Source organism: Sturnira hondurensis, unplaced genomic scaffold, assembly GCF_014824575.4.
Source record: "Sturnira hondurensis isolate 20B ecotype Veracruz unplaced genomic scaffold, ASM1482457v3 Scaffold0017254, whole genome shotgun sequence".
In the NCBI taxonomy this organism is placed as follows: domain Eukaryota; kingdom Metazoa; phylum Chordata; class Mammalia; order Chiroptera; family Phyllostomidae; genus Sturnira; species Sturnira hondurensis.
Genome location: NW_028089885.1, coordinates 2,131,967 through 2,145,348, shown reverse-complemented (window position 1 = coordinate 2,145,348; position 13,382 = coordinate 2,131,967). Strand labels below are relative to the sequence as shown.

Genomic DNA, 13,382 nt, shown 5'->3' with positions numbered 1-13,382 from the left:
AATTAAATTAAATGGTACTACAAGTATTCAGGGAACTCTGGCCTCATAAATGAGGAATAACTAGCCCTAGACTGAACAATGCTCTGGACTTGCCTAGCAACTCCTAAAAACAAGACGGGAAAGGAACAAACTTTGCAAGCCAATTAGCTGTATCCTAGAACAAAGCTGAGGGAGATCTGTAAGAATATAAAAGTATCCAGCGCCTTACACAATGTCTGGCATCCAGTCAAAGACCACCAGGCTGCAAAAAGGTAAGAAAGCACAGCCCATACGGAGAACAGTGAAAACAGTTTCGAAATCGGCACAGAGAAGGACGAAACACTTTAACTGTGTTCTGTATTCAAAAAGTCAAGTACCGAGATGGAAGATTTAAAAAGGAAGGAGAGGAGGAAGAAGAAAAGCAGAGAAGGAAGAACTTCAGCTTTTACAGCTGGATGGGGTTAACAGCAGAGTAAACATTGCGAAAGAAAAGGTTATTGAATGTTAAGGCATGGTTACAGAAACTACCTAAAGTGAAACACACAGAAAAGAGAATCTGAAAAAGAAAAGAGCTATGGGACAACTTCAAGTGGCCTAATATGGGTCCTCAAAAAGAAACAATGAGGAGGACAGAAAAACTGTTTGAAGAAATAATGGCCAAAAACTTTATAAACTTGATAAAAACTATAAACCCACAGATCCAAGAAACTAAATGAACTCCAAGGAGAAGCATGGATAAAATGACACCAAGACATAATGTGAAACTTGCCCTGGCTAGTGTAGCTCGGTGGACTGAGTGTCAGCCTGGGAACCAGAGGGTCACCAGTTTGATTCCCAGTCAGGGCACATGCCTGGGTTGCAGGCAAGGTCCCCAGTAGGGGGCCTGTGAGAGGCAACCACACGTTGATGTTCCCTCTCTTTCTCCTTCCCTTCCCCTCTCTAAAAATAATAAGATCTTTTTTAAAAAAGATATAACTCAAAACCACTGGTGAAGGGGGGAAAAAGCAGCGGTTAGTGGGAAAAACCTGTTATAATCAAAGGAACAGGTAAGCAAGGCGTGTCATTGAGAACAGTGCAAGCACAAACGTAATGAAGCAACATATTTAAATTATTAATTTAAAAATCTGTCTAGAATTTTATACCTGGAAAAATATATTTCAAAGGTATTTTTGAAGGCAAAATAAAGATGTTTTCAGACATACACAGACTGGAAAAATTCATCACCAGAAGACCTGTTACACAAAATTTAAAAAATGTTAAAAGACTTTTTTTCTAGCAAAAGGAAAATTATACCAGAAGTAAATCCAAATCTACATAATAGAGTGAAGATCTTATTCTGGGGGTTATAACACATGTAAAAGTGAAGTGCATGACAATATTAGCATAAAGGCCAAGAGGAGAGAAAGGGAAGTCTGCTATTGTAAAGTTCTTATACCAGAAGTGGTATGTTACTTGGAAGTTGACTGTAATCATTTAAAAATACATAATTAAATCCCAAAACAACATGAAAATAACAAAAGAGTTAAGCCAATGCTCAAATGTCCATTACGTGATGAATGGAGAAACAAAAGTGATCCATATAATGGAATATTATTTAGCTGCAAAAAGGAATGAACGGCTGATACGCACTACAACATAGGTGAATTTTGAAAACATGCCGAAGGGCCACATATTGAAGGGTTCCATTGACATGAACTGGCCAGAACAGGCAGGTTCATAGAGACAAAGCAGATTCGTGGTTGCCAGAGGCTGGGGAAGGGGAGAGCGGCCAGGGCCTGCGTGACAGCCGTGGGGTTTCTTCCTGTGGTGAGAGAATGTTCTCTCAACTAGACAGGGACAATGGCACACAGCACAGAAAATGTACTGAAAGTCAGTGAATTGTGCACTTTAAAGTGGCGAAATTTATATTTCATATTATTTGAATTCTACCTCAATAAAAGTTACCCAACAAAGGAGATTTATGATGGAGTCGTGAACATTCACGAAGAAGGCAGAAGAAGACGAAGAGGGTGGCAGAGCAGATCGGGTAAATGGGACGAAAAGAACAAGGTGTCAGGCTGGAGCCTCATCACATCAGTGATCGTACTAAATGCAAACAGTAGAAACGCTCTGATTAAAAAGCAGAGGTGGTCAGGTTGGATTTAAAAAAGCAAGACCCAACTACATGCTCCCTGTAAGAAACACACTTTAAATGTAAAGACATAAACAAGTTAAAAGTAAAAGGATGAAACATGATAATACCACTGCCTACACTAATCAAAAGAAAGTTGGAGGAGCTCTACTCATATCGGGCAAGTGGGTTTCAGAGCAAGGACGTCAGGGATGATGAAGGTCATCTTAGAGTGACAGCATCAGTTAATCAAGGAGCTATGAAAATCTAAACATGTATGCACCTAATAGTAAAATAGCAAAACACATGAAGGCAAAAATGGATAGAACGGCAATAAGCAATACCTAATTGCAAATACAATCAGAAATTTCAGTTCCCCTCTCAATAGCTGAAAGAGCAAGTAGGCAGCGGATCAGCAAGGATATGGTGAACTTGAGCACTGCAGTAGGGTCAACCTGACTTTTACTAATTGCCCCAAAATAGCAATGCACATTTTTCTCAAGCACTCCCAGAACATCCACCAGGGTTCAAAGGCCATGTTAACCATGTTATCTAGCCACAGTAACATTAAATTAGAAATCATTAGCAGAAAGATTCCTGGAAAAATCTCTTAAGTACTTGGAAACAAAATAACACTTTTAAGTAACCCATGGATCAGAAAAGAAACCAAAAGAGAAATTAGTGTTTTGAAGCAGCTTGAAAGGGGAAACGCAATGTATCAAAATTCGTGGGTGCCGCCAACACAAAACTTAGAGGAGGTAATTTATAACATGAAACATATATATGTACTAGGAAGTAAAAGATCACAGATCAATATCTCAACTATAGTAATACCACACCAGAAGGTTCATTTAAGAAGCTAGAAAGGAGAGCCAGTGAAGTCAGAAGCAGGAGAAAGGAAGTAAGGACCAAACCAGAAATCAATAAAATAGAAAATAGAAAGCAACAGAGGAGAATTAGTGAAACCAAAGGTAATTCTTTAACAAATCAATAATATTGACAAACCTCTAGCCAGACTGATCAGGAAAGAAAAAAAAGACACAATTATTAGTATCAGGAGAGAGATGATTACTACTGACTCCACAGGTATGCAAAGGAAATATTTTGAACGACTTTATGCCAGTAAATTCAAAAACTTAGATGAAATGGACAAATTCTTTAAAAGACCCCCAAATACCAACTTTCACTTTAGAAGAAATCACCTAACCTGACTAGCCCTATATCTATTAAAGAAATTGGAATTGTCGTTGAAAATCTTCACACAAAACTTCAGGCCCACATACCTTTTCTGAGGAATTCTACCAAATATTTAAGGAAGAAATCATGTCAGTTCTACACAAACTTCCTCTCGAAATTGAAGAGAGGACGATACATCTCCGCTCATTCTATGAGACCAGCATTACCCTGATACCAAAAACAGGCAAGGACATGACAAGGAAAAAAAACATATTAAAATACCACTACCCAAGAGAAAAGGAATCCTATGTTCACGCAAAAACTTGTGTGTGAATGTTCATAGCAACTTTATTTGCAGTAGTTAAGAACAAAACTCAAATGCCCACCAACAGGTGAGTGGGTAAGTGGCAGCACATCCATCCGATCAAATACTACTCAGCCACGACAGAGGAACTGTTGGTACATGCAGCACCGGTGGGAATCTCAGAATGATGCTGAGTGAAAGGAGAGAGTGTGCCTGTATGATACCATGTATCTAAACTCTAGAAAATGCAAACTAGTCTGTAGCGACAGACAGCAAGCAGGTCAGGGGTCGCTCTCGGATGAGGCGGTAGGGGAGGAGCGAGGCCTTACCAAGGTGCACGAGAAGGAAGTTCTGTGTGATAGAAATGTTTGCCATTTCGATTGTGGTGGTGGTGGCTTCACAGATGTCTACACGAGTCAAAATGTGTTACATTGCACACTAAACTTGTAGCCTCGGTATGTCCACTTTAATGTGGAACAGGTCACTTTTCTACAAGTTTCTTTCAGGTCCTCTTGACATCTTGGCAAGGCAGGGTTAGGCTCGAGGAGACGGAGGCCTGGAGAGGTGAAGGCACCTGTAGCTGGCCCAGGCAGACACCGGAAGTGAGCGTGGATCCTGCACCCCTGGGCACTCCAAACACACTCCTCGGCGGTCCCTTTCAGTCCCGGAAGAGGGCAGAGCCTGCATCTCACTGCTCATCTCCCCACCTATTTTGCACGCAAGGAAACTGAGGCCCAGGGAGGTCCTGACTGTCTTATTCCAGGGGCAGCACAGCTGGAGGTCTGAGCTCTGCCACAGGACACCACTGAGGTGGTCTCCTGGGAAGAGACAGGCTCAGAAGTTCCAGCAAATCCTGGGCCCCGGGGACGGCTGTGCGAGAGGGCGCATCGTGCAGAGATAGCACGGCAGACTGAAGCCAGGCAGCCCAGCTCACATCCAGGCTCCTCCAGTTCCTAGACTTTGACCTTGGACAAGTCAATTAACCTCTCCCTGTCTCAGTTTACCCATCTACAAAATGCAGGTGATAACAGCACCCACCTCCTTCAAGTGCAAAGAGTGTTAAAGGAGTATAAAGTCATCCAAACAGTACCTGTCCCAGAGAAAGACAATGGAAGTACTTGTTCAGTAAATGACTTCAGTCTTGCCTGGTCTCAGAGGTTTGGCTCCTGCCACTCCAACCCAGAGATCCTTGGGGGAGGCCCTCCCGGCACTGATGAGCCCTGTGCCCCCCACGCAGCAGGTACTTTCCAAACCTTATGTCACCAGAACTCCATCCAGCAGGATGAAAGGAGGCTTGGTTTACCTAGTTCCAAGATGAGGGGAGAGGCCTGGAGAGAACCAGACCACCAGCTGGTGGCCTGTCTGCCTCCAAGACAGACTGGATCGGGACTAGCCTGAGAGAGGCCCACCTGCTGCCTCCTTCCTTGGAACTTGGGCTGGAGCCAGCCTGGTGGGTGCTCTGCCCACCAGGCTGCGTGAGTCACAGAAACCCCCCAACTCCTAGAGAGTCGCAGCCTCACTGGTGGTTGGGAGGCCCTAATGTGAGTGGCCCTCGGAGGGGCTGTGGATACCTGCCTGGCAACAAGGCCAGCCCTCTTCTCCTGAGCTGTTTCATGCTCTGGCTCTGCTGCTGCTTCAAACGTCTCCGTCCAAGAGGCGGGGAGATTGAGACCAGCTGCTGCTGCCTGGATTCTCCCAGAGCTCGCCTGGCAACACCCGGCTCAGGTCCTCACATCGTCCTGGTGGGAATCTCTCCGAGAGGTGACATTCAAGGTTGGTGGGTTGAACCCGGGCCAGTGGTGGGCAGGGAGTGAGGAGAGCTGCAGGTCCAGAGGGCCGGTGGGCCGGAGGCAGAGTGGCATTTCTCCAGCAAGGAGTCATAGGCGAAGAGGGCCGCCTGCGAGTGACAACAGGCTTATCAGCCGGCCAGGCCCAAGGCCAGCTTCCCCATTATCCCCTCTCCACTGGCCCCTTGCACCTCCTGCCCTGCTTTGCTTCTCAGGGGAGCCCCAGCCCCAAGGTCCAGGGTGGAGGCACGGGGAGATGCTTCTGTGACTCCCGAGCCAGTAGCCAAGGCGGCCTGGGAGGGTGCCAGACCACAGAGAGAAAGGACAGACCCAAGGCCCTGGGATGAGAAGGCCTGGCCAGGTCTCACAGCAAGTCAGGAGCAGAGCTGGGCCCACAGGGGGCCCCTCACACCCTTCCCATCACCTCCCGGTCAGGGGTCCTGGGAAGGTGCGAACCAGTGGGGCCTGACTTGAGGTGGGGCAGGCAGCCTAGAAGGGGGGCTCCTCCTCCTCACTGCCTGCTGCCTGGTCCTGGGACCAGCACCATCCCACCCTCACCCTCCTTGGCCGTCTCCCTCTGGCCCAAGAGGCTGCTATCCATCCGGCTGGCCTGAGGACACGCTGTGGTCCCTGCCAACGTAGTCCCCTGGTCAGAGCTGCTGGGATGAGGTACACAGCCCCGGACTGCTGCCTTCTCCTTGGTTCGTGGGGCCTCCCTCTGCTGCTGGGTCCCTCCTCCTCCAGACCTGACCTCCTGGCTCCACACAGGAGCCTCCTCACTCCAGGTCTCAGTTTCCCCCCAGACATCTCTAAATCCCTTTTCTGTGTCTGCCCTGCCTGATATCCAGTTGGGCTGAGCCCCAGCGCTCCATGCAGAGCTGTGGGGCGGCCACGGCACTGGGATTTTGGTCTAGAGCCTGGCAGTGAGGGAGACAGCCCTCTGCTGGAGCAAGCTACCTCTGGGGCAGCCGGAGGACTGCTGGGCCCCAGAGTCCCCTGCTGCTGGCTGGGCCCACTCTACTCCACGCGAGCTCCCTTGGGCTCCCCACAGGAGAAGACTGTGAGCAAGGACCCCCAGGGCTTGGAGGGGACATACAAGCTCTCCATCTCTGGTTGATGAGCTCCCTAGCCCCAAGGAGTTGCCCACTCATCAAGTACAGGAGGTCTGGGTGCGGGAACAGGGTGCTGGGCAGTGCTGTGCTTGGGGGAGATGAGCCTGGCCTCCTGTCAGCAATGCCGTGTCCAGCCCAAGGGGCCCTGGTCGGGAGGTCAGCAACCCGGTCCAAGGCATGAGCTTGCTGTGGGCCCCATTCTGAGCATTGCCCCTCCCTGGGCTTCCAGCGTGCCCCTCCCCAGCCTGACCAGGCCCTGCCCAGATGTGAGGGCCAGGTCCCTGGAGGGCTCCTCTAATCGCCCAGCCCACAGGTGGACCTGCCCCCTACACCTTGGTCTCTGCCCAGGGAGCACCTGAAGGCAGATCAGGGTGAGCTTGGTCCCTCCCTTTCGGACAGGCAGGGTCTGTGAACACTTGTCTCCCCCTGGTCCCCACCCAGCAGCAGGGCTGGCCTGGTGCTCAGTGTCCACGATGCAGAAAGGCTGAGGCAGAGGGAGCATCACCCTTTATTGTGAGGTCTGCGCAGCAGGCGCTGGACCCTGCCTGCCGAGGAAAGGCCAGACCCCAGTCTGGGCGGATCCTCCAGCCTCTGATGAGCTCATTCTTCGTCCATCCCCTTAATCCCAGGCTGAGCACTGGATCTCTGGGGACCTGGGGGGCGTCTAGGGCCCCTGTCGCCCCCACCCCATGTGCTTGGGAGCATTCTCAGTCAGGTAGCAGGAGCCAGGATGGGCGTCGGGTCACCTGGTGCAGCAGGCCTGAATCTCAGACCCTGGCCCAGCAGCTGCGGAGCCCCAGGTGGAGGTGGCAGTGGTGGCCCCGGCCGCACTGCCCTCAGACTCCAGGTCCAGACCCTCGTAGATGGTGGGGAGCGAGGTGCGCTGACTCAGCCGCCGGCGCAGGCCGACCAGCAGGGGCTGGGGCAGGGAGGCCACGTCCTCGTTGTTGCCCAGGTCCACCCAGGCCAGTGCAGGGAACTTGGTGCTGTCCTTGACGGCCTCGGTGAGCTCGTGGGCCGCGGCCCGTGTCAGCCGGTTGCCGTTGAGCAGGAGCTGGGAGAGGCGGGGCAGCGCCCAGAGGCTGGGCAGCAGCAGGTGCAACAGCTGGTCGCTCAGGCCCGTGAAGCTCAGGTCCAGCACGGTGAGCCCGGCTCCCTGGCCGCCCAGGTAGCGTTTAATGTGTTCCACGTCCCGCGTGGACAACGGGACCCCTGAGAGGTTCACGGTCTCCCCCGCCGGCAGAGTCTTCTGGAGGCTGCTCTCGAGGCTGTGGGAGGATGCAAAGGGAGTGGGCTGAGCAAGGGCCCATGGCCCCGGCAGGCCCCACTGGCCAAAGACAGCAACCCACTGGGGCAGCCCAGGGTGGTGGGGAAGCCCAGGCCCTGCAGCCCGGCCGAGCTGGGACCAAACTGCGGCTCCAAGTGAGTGGCTGTGGGCGAAGCTCAGACCCTCTCTGAGCCTGATCCCCTGTGGGGAGAGGGTACCTGGCTGCTGTGAGAGTCAAACCCATACCTGGTAAGGCTCTGTGCACTGCTATAAAAACCCGTGTCCCTGCAGCGCCACAACTGCCACCTTGGCTCACTCATGTTTATGCCGACCCGGAGGGGCAGGGGTGATCACTGTGCTCCACACAGGAGCACGTGGGTGCTCAGAGAGGTGACGAGTCTCTTCTGCCCTCACACACCACCAAGTGGGGAGCCGGGCCTCCCAACCCCAGTGTTCCCACTCCTGAGCCCACGTGGTTTTTTCGCAAGCCTCCTCTAAGATCGATGCTTTGAGGGTCAGGATAGACACTCCTTAGGGAGAGATGAGGGTGACAGGGTATGAAGTGAGTCTCTGGCCTTGGGGCTAGAGAGCGGACAGGCCCAAGGTAGTGAGGAGGGGGGGCTTTCTGTATTCTAAGCTGGAAAGGAAGTTTAGAGACTGGGGAGTTCCCCCCTGACCCTGGAACCTCCTAGCAGCCTCTCCTGTCACTGAGCATGGCCCACCAGGCAGGCAGGCCTGACGGGGGCCGAGGGCACTATAGGACCACACCTGGAACCCCCACCAGCCGATGCTGTGCGCTGCAGGCTCAGCATGAGCTGCCAGGCCCAAGGTGGGGTTGGGGCCCTGGGCCTCTGGGTCTCAGTGCCCGTGGCCAGTTCCTGGGCCGTGTGTGGCTGTGGGCTGTGCTGGAGTGGGTGACAGGAGGGTCGCAGGGAAGAGCGGGCTATTGGGGCAGCTGTGGACGCCTGAGCTTCAGGCAGCCCGGCACAGGATTCCCAAAGGGATGCGGGAAAATCAGGGCAGGGTGGCCTTGGGCCAGCCACTTCGCCTCTCCAGCCTCATTTCCCTTCCCAGTAAAATGGGAATCATAACCCAGAATCTGTCTCCCTCACAGCCTGACACCTGCAAAGGTCACCTTTGTCCAGGGGGGTCAGGCCCCATGACAGGCGAGAGACTGAAGCCTCTGAGTGGATGGCAAGAGGCAGACAGTGCAGCTTGGGGTGGGGGGTCCGCTGGCATCAGCCAGGCTGGCCTCCAGGGCTGAGGCCTTGATGCAGATGAGGGTGAGGGTGAGGGGCCCACGGGGTAGGGTTTCAGGCACCAGCCTCTTTCTGAGAGAAACCTGGGTACTCCCCTAGGGCTGGCCCTGCCAGTCCCCCTCAGCCTGGGAAGGAACCCTCAGCGGTGTGAGACAAGGCTGTGGCTTGACTCCCCTTACCAGCTCTGGGTCTTCTTTGGGGGCAGACTGGGCTCTCTCTGACGCTTGGAGTGAGGGGTGAGGTGGTAGATGAGCTGCCGGCAAATTTTGTCTGAGGACTTCCAGAGCTCGTGGTCCTGTTGGGGGACAGTGCTGTCAGGCGGAGGTCAAGCCCCCACCCCCCACCCTCTGTGCCCTGGGGGTCCAAGTGTGCAGTAGGGCAGTCATTCATAATGGATCACTGAGCTGCCCACTGGTCTCCCCTGCCCACCCCCCACCTGGCCATGGCCTGGCTCAGAGCCAGGAGAGGCTGCCCACTGGGAGCTGGACAGACAGGTCTGAGGCCCACAGTGCCCAGCGGGAGGAAGACCAGACAATGGGCCCTTGTTCTCTGTCCTCAGGCCCAGGGCCAGCATCTCAGGCTATCGGCCTGCTCGCTGCCCACCCTCGGTGCTCCCCCGGGACTTGCCACCGGGGAGGCAGGACCAGGCCCCCCAGGGAGCCTCGCCCCACCGCTGCCACCCCAGAGAATAGGAGCGAGTCAGGTCAGCATGCTCTTCTTCCTCTCACTCTCCAATCTGGACCACACCTGTGGGGCCTGGGTCTGCGCTGCCAAGACTGGGGGGTGAGCATGTCGCAGCCCCAGCACCTGGCTCTCTCCTGTCCTCAGTGGGGCCCCAGGGAGGCCTCATTCAGGCAGAAAGCAGGGGTACCCTGCTTCCCCCACGCTGGCACCGAGCATGCTCCGCTACCCGTATGTTCTTTATCTAGCCCCTGTTTACAGTGTGCACACTGTCCCCAGCAGGCACTGTGACGGCTCTGGGCCATGTCAGATCCTTGGAGACAACCGCTCATAGGTGTGGGGGTCCCAGAGCTGGCAGGGCCCACAGGAGGCACCCTGGTTTCACATGGGCTCACTGAGATGAAGGGGTGGGGGCTGGGAGCTGGGAGCTGGCCGCAGGCTGTGTCAGGAGCATAGCACTTGCCGTGCTCACGGTGGGGTGTCTGCAGGTGGGGTTCCGAGCAGACAGGGTAAGAGGGTGGAGGCTGCTGAAGGCAGACGCCACTCAATATGAGAAGGGACTTGCTTGTGGGAAGCAGTGAGTACTTGTCCCTAAAGGGATCCCTGTGAAAATGGGGATGTGCAGGTGGGGGAGGACGGCTCTCTCCTGGCCCAGGAACTGAGGCTGGGAGTCTGGGTCCACCAGGACATTTGTCAGAACATTCTGTGTCCCCACACAACCTCCTGCCTGGGTCTCAGGGCCCATTGCACAGTGCTGTCACTGGGGCAATGGTCTGCCCAGCACAACTCACACTTGCCCCAGTTGCTGGCCAGCCTAACACACTGCAACTGGCAGCAGGTCCCAGAGAGGAGAAGTGACTTGCCTAAAGCCTCACAGCAAGCCCAATGGGGATCCAAGCTCTTCACCCCCAGCCCTGGGCTCTCAGGACCCCTGTCCACCAAACTGCCCAGCCTGAGGTCCTTGCCTACTAGCCTCACCGTCTTGGGGCACTGCAGGTCCCGGGCCAAGTTCACAAGCAGGTCATGGGAGATGGGGTCCACCAGGTTGAGGAAGGCCACATTCCTGTAGAGGATGTCAGTGAGGTGGGTCCCCTCAAGGCCTAGGTCCTGTGGGTGGTGAAGAGTTGAGTGAACCAAGAGCCAGGCCCCTCTTCTCTGGACCTCCTCCCAGGCAGCCAGAGCCCCTCACGTTCATTGGCCCCTCTCCCTCTCTCTGCCTAGGTTTGCTGGAGTCTCCCCACAGGTGACACTTGCACTTGCGCCGATTGTCCAAGGGCAGGTGGATCTTTCAGGTGGGGAGAGGGTCCGTGCAGCAGGGGCCTCAGGGAGGTGATAAGCAGGACCCAGAGCCTTAGACTGGTTCCCTGGAGCTGAAACACCGTGCGGTACCATCTTGCCTTTTCTGGGATTGGGCTTGTTTGGGGGATTCTTTGGGGGGGGCTCCTCTGATGACCCTCAAAGGCCACTGCCCTCCTGTATTCCATTTGGGCCCTTTTCCTCTTTCACCTATTTCCATGAGCCCCCCGAGCTCCTGCCACTGTGGGTTTGCCCACAGGTCCAGGCCCTTCCTGTGGGTGTGGGCCTCTCCCTCAGCTCAGACTGGGTGTATTCTTGTCTCCTGCCCTGAACCTGGCCCCACCTGTGTTCTGGTCCGTAAGAGGTATCACCATCCCCATCCTCCCAGGGGCCAGGAAGCAGTCTGCACTCTCCCTCACCCCTCTCCACCCAGCTCTTCCTCCCCTCTGCTCAGGGAGGGCCACACCTCATCCAACAGCCAGTTCCTGGGGTGCATGGCCTCCTGGCCCCCTCCCTGTTCCACCCTCAGGCCCCCTGAGTGGCTCTATGACACACCTGCACAGCCTGCAGTCTTAGGACTCTCTGAAGCCTGGAATCTGCCCTCCCTGGCCCATGAGCCTTCTCATCCAGCCTCCAAAGCTCTCATCCCTTGCAGAGAGCCCACTGTCAGGGCCCCTGGCCTTCCTGTTTTCAGTCCTTGACTCCCCATTACTCACACAGTCCCTGTGTGGCATTAAACCACCTATTACAGAGTCCAGTTAGAGGATATACTGAGAAGCTGATGGGGCAGACACTGCCAGAAGGGCCCTTCGGAACCCACGTGGGCTCCCCCAACCCAACCCAGAGGGTGACATGTTGGATGTATAAGCCCCACTTCACACAGGAAGACAGGCCAGGAAGGAATGCCCAAAGGCTGTGACTGCAGAGTCCCTGGGGGACATGGGGCAGGCCCAGCCTCTCATTGGGCCTGGAACCCCAACCTCTGGGACACGATGGTGTGGCCCAGCTGGTTTCCCACCTATAATGCCCAGCTGGTGCCAGGGGCTCCAGACGCCATCCCAGATACAGATCTGTGCCTCTGGATAGTCGGCTAATTCACTGCTGCTCTGCTGTTTGCATTTTAAACCCCATTCGGGTTCATGTCACAGATGCCAACTAGGGAGGATCCCAAAGGGAGGGGTGGCTGGTGAGCCCAGGCTGACCTAGACAGGGCCCCAGACCACAGCCTGCTTTCTGCTGGTCTGGACAGCTCCTCTTAAAGGGACTGCCCCATCTTTCCAGGCTGCTGAGCCCAGAGAGGAGAGCAGCAGCAGAAGCAGGGCTGGGAGAATGGAGGTTGAGCTGTGGCTTTGGCTGGTCCCCAAACTGCTCTGTGGTCCTTGACACACCACTTTTCTGCAAGCCTCACTTCCCATCTGTAATCATCCACCTGCAAGGACATGCTCGGCTGATTTCAGCTTACAGGATGAGGCAGGTGGTAGGGGTGTGTGCAGAGAGGCAAGTGGCCTGCCTAGTGGAGATGCTGGGACCAGGACCCAGGGGTACAGCAACCCAGGGCTTGGGGTCTGGGACTCAGATACCTGGTGTCTGTGGGACCAGAGCCCTGGCCTGTCCAGATGTGGTGTGATGTGCAAATGCCAGGGGTATGTACTCAATGGGTGTGAGCACTCAGTGGATGTGAGCTGCCCCCCAGGGTCCAGTGCTTCCCCTCACCCTAGAGGAAGGGAGGGCAGAGGGCTTCCACTGGCCCTCAATACAAGATGCCCACACTTGCCACTCCTCCCAGCAACCTTTCCTGCCAAGGCCTGAACCCCGGGCTCTTACCTCCTCCTAGCTTGGAGCACCCTCCATACACAACTGACCACAAACCCCGGAGGCACAACCGCTCAGCTGCCCTCCCCTCCACACTCATAGTTCTCCCGGCTTCAGTGGCCTTCACTCTAGCCTGCTGCCCTCTCTCCCTCGCCGTCTCTCTCGCACAGACCAGACTCCCACCCGGGCAGCCAGTGGTACCCTCCCCTCGGACCCCGCCAGGCCAGCGCGCCCTTCGGTCTGCAGCCAGGCCTGCCTCCCGGCTCTTTCAAGGCCCGCTGCCCACACCCCGGGGCCCCTCCCTAGCCTCCAGCTCGGGCGGGCCCTCTCCTTCTCTCGCCTGGCGCAGGAGGCGCAGCAGCTGCCTGGCGCGCTCGGGCTGCTGCTCTCGGAGCGTAGACTGGATCTCGCGGAGCCAGCGCACCCGGCGCTCATAGGGCGCGGGTCCGCACCCCGCCGCCGCCTCCCGGGTCTCCGAGCCAGCTACGGGTCCGCACCGCCGGCCCAGCCGCGCCCCCATGGCCGCGGGCGGCTGGCGCTCAGTGGGCGGGAGGCCAGACGCTCTGAGCCACGCCCCCGGCCCCCGCCCTGGGCTCGCT

The 13,382-nt window shown here is 55.4% G+C and overlaps 1 protein-coding gene across 1 annotated transcript; it reads right to left on the bottom strand.

The window, feature by feature from the left end:
• Nucleotides 1-6,953: 6,953 nt before the first annotated feature.
• On the bottom strand, nucleotides 6,954-13,382 carry LRRC75B (leucine rich repeat containing 75B). The gene is made up of 4 exons (XM_037067456.1): nucleotides 13,124-13,382; nucleotides 10,654-10,782; nucleotides 9,174-9,289; nucleotides 6,954-7,736 (listed from the first exon to the last, which is right to left on the bottom strand). The coding sequence occupies exons 1-4, from the start codon at nucleotides 13,301-13,303 to the stop codon at nucleotides 7,211-7,213; spliced, it is 951 nt and encodes a 316-aa protein (XP_036923351.1). The 5' UTR covers nucleotides 13,304-13,382; the 3' UTR covers nucleotides 6,954-7,210.

Excerpts from the sequence above, each read along its gene's own strand:
- LRRC75B (XM_037067456.1), bottom strand. The coding sequence starts at position 13,303 with ATGGGGGCGCGGCTGGGCCGGCGGTGCGGACCCGTAGCTGGCTCGGAG. Across the intron at positions 10,783-13,123 it reads TGCTGCGCCTCCTGCGCCAG|GACCTAGGCCTTGAGGGGAC; the intron begins GCGAGAGAAGGA and ends CACCACCCACAG. Across the intron at positions 7,737-9,173 it reads CCAAAGAAGACCCAGAGCTG|CCTCGAGAGCAGCCTCCAGA; the intron begins GTAAGGGGAGTC and ends ATCCTCCCACAG.